Source organism: Salvia splendens, chromosome 18, assembly GCF_004379255.2.
Source record: "Salvia splendens isolate huo1 chromosome 18, SspV2, whole genome shotgun sequence".
Classification (NCBI taxonomy): domain Eukaryota; kingdom Viridiplantae; phylum Streptophyta; class Magnoliopsida; order Lamiales; family Lamiaceae; genus Salvia; species Salvia splendens.
The window spans coordinates 8,512,425-8,524,084 of record NC_056049.1 but is presented as its reverse complement, the minus strand read 5'-3'; the positions used below and the strand labels follow the sequence as shown (position 1 = coordinate 8,524,084).

General features: G+C 38.5%; 1 protein-coding gene across 1 annotated transcript; it reads left to right on the top strand.

Annotated features, from left to right (window-relative positions):
• The first annotated feature begins 281 nt into the window (after nucleotides 1-281).
• On the top strand, nucleotides 282-1,802 carry LOC121776689. Its single transcript, XM_042173872.1, has one exon. It carries the CDS (start codon nucleotides 282-284, stop codon nucleotides 1,800-1,802), a length of 1,521 nt encoding a protein of 506 aa, XP_042029806.1.
• Nucleotides 1,803-11,660: the final 9,858 nt, after the last annotated feature.

The window sequence follows — 11,660 nt, the reverse complement described above, 5'->3', positions numbered from 1 at the left end:
GAAGTGATTGAGGAGCTCGCATCTAATGACGAAGGATGGAGCAACGAAAGGAGTAAGGTGCATAGAGTGGCTTCTACTACAGATCATAATCCTATGAGTGCCCTATCCGACAAGTTGGATGCGTTGACCATGAAATTTGATTGCATGATAATGGGGAAACCTTCTCAAGAGCCCCAAGGAAGTATGGAGGACTGAACTATGTGAATCAAGGGGGCAACAACAGGTACTACAATAATCCACACCCCAACTTTCATGGTGGAGGATATAATCAGTACGGGAACATGGGGCATCCCAATCTCTCTTATGAGAACCCCAATAATGCTCTGCAACCACCCCCAGCGTTCACAGTTACTGATGGAGTGGTTAATGATCCGAAGAAGATGACCACGGAAGACATATTCAAATCTTTCATGCTACAGTCCAACAAGCTCATGGAGCAGAACAATCAAAGGATGGAGAAAGTTGAGAAAGATGTGCAAAGTATAGTCACCCATCTGAAGTTCGTAGACACACAGCTGAGCCAGATTGCTCAGGCTGTGAGTATGAACCACAAGCCTGGGCAGTTCCCAGGCCAGCCAAATGAGAATTCGAAAGGATGTATGGCCATCCATATGAGGAATGGCAAGACGTATGAAGGCCCATCTCTGTCTGAGACCACGAAGGACGCTATTCTTGAGCCTAAGGCTGCCGTGGCAGAGAAACTGAAGGGCAAGATAACTGAACAAAGAGACATTGGAGGCACTTCTGGAGTGAAGGTGCCCTTACCTGAAGCACTGAAGCAGAAGACAAAGAAGGATGAGCAATTTGCTCGATTCCTAGATATATTCAGGAAGGTGCACGTGAACATCCCACTAATTGAGGCACTACAGCAGATGCCGAAGTATGGGAAGTTTCTGAAGGAGGTGATAGCCCAGAAGACCAGTTGGGGGCAGGTAGACACTATTAATCTAACTGAAAATTGCAGTGCTCTGCTGCAAAGGAAACTGCCTGCCAAGCTGAAGGATCCTGGAAGTTTCACTGTCGACTGCCTCATTGGGGGCTATAAGGTGGAGAATGCTCTCTGCGATCTAGGCGCGAGCATTAATCTAATGCCACTATCGGTGTTCAAGCAAATGAACATTGGTACTTTGAAGCCCACCTCAGCCACACTACAGATGGCAGACAGATCTGTCGTGTATCCAAAGGGCATCGTGGAAGACCTACTGATTAAGGCCGGGGAATTTATTTTTCCCATCGACTTTATGGTCTTGGACATGGAAGAAGACAAGGGAGTCCCCCTACTGCTAGGACGTCCCTTCCTTGCCACTGCTGAGGCAAATATAAACGTGAAAAGGGGAGAGTTGACAATCTTCATGGGAAAAGAAAGTCAAACGTTTTCCCACAAACCGAGAAGCATAGATGGAAGAACTGAGGTGTGCAAGGTGGTGCGTCTGAAGCACCAAGTGACTACTGAAGAAGAAGGATCGAGTGCAGTCAGAAAAGTGAAGCAGAAGGACTTTTATGAGCCTCACATGGAGATGATGGCTTCCACTGACTCGGAGCCATTAGCATGGATCGATGCAGACCATAGTCGCTCTTCACCGGTGCACGCGGTGATCACTACTGAACCCCCTAGGATGGGGGGTAAAATACCAACTACTGTCAAGGGAAGAAAGATAACTGCTCCAACACTGAAGGAGCCTATCCCGAGAGAGCCTGAAAAGTGGTGGCTCACCAAGACTTGGAACGATCTATTTCCTCATGGAGGAGGAGCCAAGCGATCACCTGGAGGCAACTCTGGGATGAAAGGGGATCTCGGTTGATATTTGAAGACGTCGGGCACACGACGATTAAAAGGTGCGCTGCATGGGAGGCAACCCATGAAAGGTATCTTTTATTGTTTTATGTATTTCTTTTAGTGTGTTTGCTCAGTAGGCATCACCTCTCCACCAACGTTTCAAACTTATTTCTTTGCGTAGCTTTGAATAAGTTTGGGGGGTGATATGGTGGATGGTGAACCTATGAGCATGTTTATTAATTGACTTGGATGAAACTGAATGGGGTCGGAGCAATTTGAATTGAATTCCAGCATGTTTGTTGGATGAGTTGCTAATGATGCTTTATGTTAAAATATTTGTGAAAACTTGTTGATATGACCAAGCATGCTTGTATGTCCTTATTGTGATTTGCCTAAAGTGAATTGCTCGTTGCATTGTCCTTTGCCATAACCCTGTGAGACTTGAGCATATATATTTCTAAATGTGTGATTATCGTCATTGTGTTATATGTTTCTAGAACTTGCTCGCGATCTTCCTTGAGTCTACATAGTGAGTATAGATTTAGGAAGTGACGTTAGGCCATCCGTTCTAGCCTTGTTTTTACTTTCACCCTAAAATAAAAATCATAATCCTTTGTTAGCCATATTTGAGCCTAATAGCCTTTTTCTTTGATAACTTGGGGTTGTATATATGCTTGAAAATAATTTTGGGGGTAAAGAACACTTTTGGATGATAAGAAGAATTTAAAGATGAAGTATTGACTTAAATATCGTTGGAAAAGTGGATGTATGCTTTTAGTTGTGAAAAAAAAAAAGAGTTGTAAAAAAAAAGAAGAATAATTTGGTGGTATAAGCTAGGCGAAGCCTAGAGGGGGTATAAGCTAGACGAAGTCTAGAAATGCGTAAGAAACCAAGTTTGGGGGAGAATTGGTAGATGAGAAGAGTCTATAAAGACTACTGAGGAGTTGAGTTGTTTAAAGAACGAAGTTATTATAGTTTCGAAAGGGATTATAAGTCACTTTGGCCAAATTTTCCTCACCTAACCAAAAAGCCTACATTACAACCTACAAATAAGACCTGTCAGATCCTTGATTTATAGTCACAAAATAGTAGAGAAGAGGTTAGATTTCGAGCAAGCCTATGGTAAACTATGCATGATTGATTGATTTGAGAGCTTGTATTTTACCTATACACTTTGAGAGTGGGACAATTACACTACATATCTATCTTGTGAGGGCAAATTGACAAGGTTGCGTACGTGTTAGTAACTTGAAGCAATGATCAGTTGGTTTACATGTGTGTGAAGTTATTGATGCATGCTATTGTTTATTAACTGAGGCAATGATGAGATCCAACTTATGTGTACGAGTTTATATTTGATTGTTGTCTGCTTCTTGTTTGAGGACAAACAAGTGATTAAGTTTGGGGGAGTTGATAAACTCGTATTTTAACTGTTTTATTGGGCATTAAACGTGATGATAATTGGTGTTTAAATGCATATTACTTGAGTTTAAGTCCATATTTCACTATAAAGGTGCTTTGATGAGTTTATCCAGTGTTTGAAGTTAAAATAGGTAAAAAGGAGTCAAAATGAGCCAAGCCGTGACTGGGGTCTGCTTCAAACGTTAATCTGCCTATCAATATGGGGTCCAAATCCTATTTTGAGAGTACCATTGTCTTCATCATCGAAAGAGCTTCGCGTGGGTACCTCACACGCCCCAATCGGAGTTCGGATGAGAGAGATATGACCGATCTACGAAAGCCGCGCGGACTGCCGAGAGCTACCCGTCCGGGTGGATTTTATGTGCAATAATTCCACCCGGCCGGGTCCGTCTGACTGACGATTTTTAGCCCAGAATCGATTTTTCTGAGGAAAATAAAAAAGAGAAAGGCTAGGGCAACGAAAATTCTTTCTCTCCAAGCCGCAAAAACACACACTCTCTCTCTAGGAAGCACTCTTGGAAGAAGATTGGAGATTCAAGCTTCAATTCCTCCGCCAATTGTAATCCGTATCATGGTTTCCCTTGTTTTTCTTAGTTTCTTTTTGTTATCTACATTGAACATGAGTAACTAAACCTTTTATGTGGAATTTTTGGTGAAGATGCATTGATTCATAGTTTTAATCCAATTATGTTCGTTTTTATCTTGCTCTTGTAATTGTTTGAATTATTCTTGTGCTTTTTCCTATCAATTGCTTGATCACTAATTGGGAGTGTTAGGATTTCTTAGAGTAATCGGGAGATGAATTAATTAATCTTGAAAGAAGAATAATTCACACCTTAATTCAATAAAACTCGGGAGAGTTGAGATTATGAGTGGGATCTTTAATCTAATCAAACCTTTGGGAGTTAGGTCTAAGATTTAGAAGGGGACTTCACTTATTACACCTAATCTACAGATTTCTCACCTCGGGAGGGGGTTTAATCTACCTTTGTGATTGATTCAACAATTCTAGAGACTTTAAATGGTAAATTGGTTTTAATTGGGTTAGGCTATGAGTTGTGCATCGGATCCTTGAATTCTGCATATTTCTCCATCATCTTACACAACTTGCTTCCTTGCTTTCTTGTTTAAGTGTTCTATTTTAATCTTTGCATTTACATGTTTTCATTAGTTGTTAGTTTCAAAACCAAAATTTCTGATTGTCTAGATAGTAGTTGAAATTTGTTCGTGGTACTTAGGTTTACACTTAATTGTCTCTGTGGGATACGATATACTCTTGCTTGCTATTTGCTACAATAACCCCGTACACTTGCGGGTATTATTTGGGTAAAATAAAGTTGAGTCAAAACCCTACCCCCGAAGACTGCCAGGAGCTGATGCAGATGCATGGGGCGAAGCATGGGTTCCCAGGTATGTTAGGCAGCATAGATTGCATGCATTGGGAGTGGAAGAACTGCCCCGCTGCCTGGAAAGGGTTCTACATGACCGGCTACAAAGGAAAGAATCCCACGATGATCCTCGAGGCCGTAGCTGATTACCGGCTGTGGATTTGGCATGCATATTTTGGGGTCGCCGGGTCGAATAACGACCTCAACGTCCTCAACTCGTCGCCAATTTTCAACGAGCAGTGCCAGGGCGTCGGTCCGGCCATCAGTTTTGTCGCCAACGAGAACCAGCATGATATGGGCTACTACTTGGCGGATGGGATATATCCTAGGTGGCCCGTCTTTGTGAAGACGATCAGATGCGCATCAGATGAGAGGAAGGCCTACTTTACGGAACGGTAGGAGTCGGCGGGCAAGGACGTGGACCGCGCATTTGGTGTGCTCCAGTCTCTATGGGCGGCAATTAGGGGTCCAACGCGTTTGTGGCATGTCGACTGCATTGCTGATATAATGTACACCTGTATTATCATGCACAACATGATTGTCGAAGATGAAGGTGTACAACTGACTAGTTGGGTCAACGACGATAATGAAGCTGGTCCAAGCCACGGCGTGGCCACCCCCAGCGTACGAAGTGGGGTACCTCACGATGAAGCCGGCCGCCTCCAAGCACATGCCACATGCGCCAAGTGGAAGCTCATATTCGACTCCAAAATGATTTAATTGAAGAGTTGTAGGCGCGGAGGACTGCACGACGTTAGTTTTTTTTTTTGTAATTTTGTAATTTTGTAATTTTTTTAATGTACCTTTTTAATTTAAATGAAATTATTGCATTTTGACGTATCTGTGTCGTAAGTTGAATTCCGTATTTTGTGTGATTGTTATTTTTATAATTTTGTTTATTATGGTTGGGCTATTGCTCGTCCAGTTGCTTGTTCTGATGATGTGGCAGAAGGAGTTTAAATGCTGATGATGTGGTAGGAGGAGTTTGTGGCTGGGCTATGGCTGGGCTATGGCTGGGCTATTGCTATTGGAGATGTTCGTAAGGATTTTTTCTTATTTCAACAATAATTTAAGTTTGTTACGTACTACTACTAAATAACATCATCCCACCAGTGCGAGAAATGTGGGTTATAATAGAATTAAATCTCAACCACTCAACAATGATATTGTGGAATATTTTGAAGTTTAAAAAACATTTCTTTTTTAATTAATAGATCCAAATTTTGGTATTATTATTGTGACTTATTTTGACAATATTCTCGTTTGTACATATATTGTATCACCCGACAAATATGAGACAATAGTCATAATAGAATTGAAATTTCAACCACTCAAGTACTAAGCAACTATGTCAAAGCATAGTATTTTATAGCTTAGTTTGTAAGTAGCTCGTCTTGACAAACGATGGTTTCGTAGAAAACATGTTTTTAAAATACTATCAATTGAGCAGTACTAGAAAAATAATGAGACTATACTATACCGTAGTTAACTACGTAAGTACATTTATACGTGAATATACTATACGCAGTGCATTATGATGACATCACTCTTAAAGTAACAACACGACGACAAGTAATATGCAATTACTGTTTCAAGCAATATGAGATACAAAATCAGAGCACTATCGCGACACCATAGTTAAAATGACAACCTAGTCAAATAATTTGTGATATATAGAGAAGCAATCTGCGATACATAAGCAAGCAACTCTGCATATAGTTCCAAGCAATATGTGATACGAAATCAAAATAATCAAATAATCTACACATAGGCAAGGAAGCCTGCCACGTGGTAGGTTAAGATAGAATCTGCTCATAAATCTAAAGGTTCTCATTGGCGGTACATTGTCATTTTAAAGGTGGTTGTCATCTTAATACACTCCTATACTATACTGTTGTACTTGTATGTGTATATAATTACATCAAGTACTTATTCTATGAGCGTGATAATCATAAATATTGATGACACCAAAATCATTGATCAAATATATAGTGATGTATTCATTTTCATATGGTAAATATTGTTAAAAAATAAAACACTTGTAGTCCATTTTATCTTGTGATCTAACGGTTAGATTACTGTCACAAGTCATCTAATAATGTAGATTACCCCCTCCGTCCCACAATAAGAGTCATGTTTTGCCATTTCGGTTCGTCCAATAAGAGTCCTATTTCACTATTACCATAAATGGTAAGTAGGCTCCACATTCCACCGACTTATTCCACTCACATTTTGTTATAAAACTACTATATATAGGTGAGACTAATATTCCACCAACTTATTCAACTCACTTTTATTTACATTTCTTGAAATTTGTGCCATAACTAAATATGAGTCCTATTAATCCGGGACGGAGGGGGTATTAGTTGAATAATGTAGCTTAGCTAATAATATACTTACTATTTTAGTAAAATAATGTAGCATTTTAGTCTAATAATATAGCATCTTAGTCTAATAATGTAGTTTATCTCAATTATACAATCCAAGGATCCAAGAGCTGGGATTTGTTTGATGCTTAATACTAAGGAGGTAGTAGGACCTTAACAACTATAATCTAGTTGATGTGTTTTTTTTGGGTACGATAGTATATGATAGTATATAAATAATGTTTAGTAAATCAAGCAATGAGAGAATAAAATAAAAAGAGAAATGAAGTAGATAGATGGAGTAAGAATAAGGTAACTAGGTGACAAACACGAATTTTGCATATTTTTAAGGACTAGATTTGACTTGTTTTAAATGTCAATCATGCAAATTATAATCTTAAATTGCATATTTTATACATTTGGTATCTTAAATTGCCGATTTTTCCAGAAAATTTGAAGTCCAATCAATTCTTAATGCATACAATTCTCTTTGTCTTCTAAAGAGCTTCGTGTGGATATCTTGCACGTCTCAATCAGAGTTCTGTGGAGAAAGTTATGACTATTCTACGAACGTTGCGCAGTGCAGTGAAAACTGATGGGAATTTGGACGGAAATTTACCGAAGAAAAGAAATTATTATATTGTGAAGCCAAATCTCTCTTATTTCTTGTAGGCCACGAAAATTATCAAAATAAACATTTTTCCAACCTATAAATATCTCTAACCTAATTAGTAATGTTCATCTCAGAGCCTCCAATCCTTCCCTCTCTCTACTTCTGCTTCTAACCCATATTCCACACATAATTCATCCATCTTCCATTAGAGCGGAGCTCTGCAGATCCAGGCAACAGAAGATTGAAGATTCAACCTTGGGTTTTATCAATTTCTTTCAAGTCTTGTACTTTTATTTGTTGTTTTTACTTGTCTATGAGTAGTAAACATCAATTGTGGAATTTTTGGTGAATGTATTCAATTGTTTTTCCTTATTAGCTCTTGTGGTTATTTGATTTATCCTTGTGCCTTCTATATTCAATTGATTAGCTACCTCTTGGTTACATGTTAGAGTTGATTAGAGTACTTGGGAGATGAAATAGTTGACTTGGAAAATGGATAATTCACACTTTAATTCAATAGAACTCGGGAGAGTTGAGGTTTCACGTGAGGTCATTGGTCTTAACGATCTTTTGGGAGTTAGATGTTAGAGATTTAAAGGGGACTTTGATTTCAACACCTAATCTACGGATTTCTCACCTCGGAAGAGGGTTTAATCTAGTTAAGTGACCGACTTAATAACTCTATAAACCGTAATTCAAGGAAGTCGATTGTGTTTTGGATCCTAAAATTCCACATTCATTCGCTTGTTTTGTATCATATGTTTTTACGCTTTCTGTTATTTGTTTATTTATTTCAGTGTAGCTTTATAAATCAAACCCAAAAATCTCGTGTCTCTAAGATAGTATATGACGCTTAGTATATGGTAGTCAGTTGCTATCTTATTCCATGTGTTCGATATCTCGGTACTGACCTTTAGCTATACTAGATCTACTTTGTATGCTTACGGGTATTTTTAGTGCTAATAAATAGTGCATCACTATGAGACGTGTATTGTTTTTTAATAATAAAAAAGAATGACTCGAAGTATAATCAGAACACAAAGAATTATGCGTCTCATCTATAATGGGAATGGGATACAAGGAAGCATATTTTTTTTTAGTTTGACCATAGGTGTTCCGAATCCGCCTTCGGCGGAATCGGATTAATCATGTTTTTTAATAATGAGTTATTTTTGACAAATACTGATAAGATATTTTCGAATATGTATGGATGACATAAGCGGTGTCCTCAATATAAAATTCTTCTTTTTTATTCGTAATAATCTGAAAAATGATCAATCAATAATATTGAAAATTTTATGAACGACAAGATCGACCTATAATCTAATTACTAATATATTTATATTATTTACGACAATATCTTAGAAAATAATCATATAGGACTCAATGTTGAATTCAGTTTTTATTAGAAAATAATGTTAGATAAATATTGTGTCTATGTATTGAGTAACATCAATCATAATTTCGAACCTTGCATAATTCATATATTTTTTATGAGGCATAAATATACTCCCTTCTCCCTTCTGTCACATAAAATTATAAATATTTAAGACGGTATGAGTTTTAATGTACAATTAGTAAAGTAAGAGAGATATAAAAATGTGAGAAATGGAGAAGGAGATGAATGATGAATCTCCATAGAAGGAGAAGAGAAAAAATAGAGAAAATGCTTGAGGAAAAGGGAAAACGAAAACAGAGAGCCTTTCATTATGGACTACATTTTGGAAACTTATTTTTGCTAATTACAATAAGGAGCCATATATATAGGCCAAGTAAAAGAACAAATATCCAACTAATCAACCTAACTAATTACATTTTATTTTCAATTTGAACACTCTCCCTCAAGATGGGAGCAACACAGATGCAACCATCTTGCCAAGGAAAAGAAGAAACTAACAAACAAACAAAAAACAACATACAAAGTTCTTTCTTTTATCAAAGTTCAATGAAGCATCCAAAGAACACCAAATGCAGAAGATGTGTTTCTCATTCTGACTTTGATCGCACTGTTAACTGAAAATAAGCACTCATAGCAACCCCAGCTCATCGCCTGATCCAAGATCAGAACCTAAACTTTCTCTACAATGGCACTACTCCTGTGGGAAAGACTGATGTGACCAAAGCAGATAAGAGATGAGATCTTGGAGGAAGGAGAGCACTTAACGACATATCGAACTCAAGAAACCCTTCTTCGTTTCACTCCAAGAAGAAAGATAGCTCCATAAATGTCATCTCCATTGACAAAGATCCTTCAACTGTGAAAGGTAAGTCATCCAATGCAGCTGAGAAAGGTAGAGTTGCTGGTAGGAAAGCACTCAGTGACCTTAAGCACTCAGTGACCTCACAAAGTCGATTAAGGCACATCCAAAGCAGATTGGTATGCCACTGTATCACATCAGCACCAGCAGCAAGGCAAGAACTTCATCTCCCCTTGCAAGTGATCTCAAAACTCCCCCTTAGTAGAGAATCTATCTTGAGCTAAATGATATAGCCTTGACCCTGCCATAGGGAATGCACCAAGCAAATATGTTTCTGACTGGGATGAACAAGCAACACCAGGATGTTGCAACCAAAAATTCACCAATTGTTGCAATCACCAACAACAAATTTACAATCCCCACCCAAAGCAAGAGCATCAATAGCCTAGCGACCAAAGGTCTTGCTGTTGCAACAACTAAGAACAATCAGTCAATCACAACACCAGCTACGAACAACACCGCCACGAACCAGGCTTTGATCATAGACAAGAGACTGAAGAAAAAGGTTTAGAAAACAGAGGATCCGATTTGATCGGGGAAAACAGAAACTGATTCACAAACGAAATAGATCCAACCGAACAATCGGTGAACAACAAAACAAACATCCGACATACAATCGGAAAACCAGAGATAAATCTGAAAACATATACAGATTCAACAACAAATTTGAGAAACCATATTCTCAAAACGAAAACACTCAACCGAATTCAATCGGAGAGATACAAACTTGGATCATACAAATCCAATGAACAAATGATTGAGAAAATCGGAGCATACAACTGCTGAAGTTCAACATACTACACCAAACATGAACTCTAAATCGGAAAGAACCGATTACAATCGGAATTGAGAAAATTGAAAAACTCAATTGAGATTAGAAGATAGAGAAATCACCCATCAATTGGTGAAAACATAACAATTTCAGTGAGAGGAACAAAAAAAAAGAGATCGACGAAGTAAAAAAAAGGAGAAACTTCGGCACATTGATGAAGATGATGGAGAAACATAACAATTTCAAACAAGAGAACCGATTGAAAATCGGAATTGAAGAAAAAACAGACCGGAGAGAGAATAGAACCTGATGATTTACGGATCGGAAATAGAGAGATCCGAAAAAGGATAGAACCCTAGCTGGAAACCAAATGAAAAATTGAAAAAATTAGAAGAGACGGAGGTAATCAGAGGCGCGCAGCGGATTTGCGCTCTGATACCATGTGAGAAATGGGTCACTCACCCCTTAAAAGGCCTCATAAGGGGGAGGGTTATCCATACTTTTATAGGTGAGCTAGGATCGTTACCAAGTCGATGTGAGACAAGATAGTGGCCCATTTCTAATATGGTATCAGAGCGGGCCCAAGTCGATGATGGTTTTCTCTTTATCTCTTATCTACCTCACGAGTGGAAGACCGATGTCCTTTTCGGCCCACATCGATGATGGTTTCTCTTACATTGCCTACCCACGTGATGGAAGACCGATGTCATTTCCGGCCCACACGTGAGGGGCGTGTTAAATTCTCAAAATTCTGTCCCACATCGACTTGGTGATGATCCCATCTAATCTATATAAGTGTGGATAATGTAATTAGGTAGGTTGATTAGTTGGATATTTGTTCTTTTACTTGGCCTATATATAAGGCTCCTTATTGTAATTAGCAAAAATAAGTTTCCAAAATGTAGTCCATAATGAAAGGCTCTCTGTTTTCGTTCTCCCTTTTCCTCAAGCATTTTCTCTCTTCTCCTTCAATGGAGATTCATCATTCATCTCCTTCTCCATTTCTCACATGGTATTAGAGCGCGCTCAAGTCGATGATGGATTTTATCTCTTTATCTCTTCTC

Coding starts and splice junctions, on each gene's coding strand:
- LOC121776689 (XM_042173872.1), top strand. CDS start 282: ATGGGGCATCCCAATCTCTCTTATGAGAACCCCAATAATGCTCTGCAA.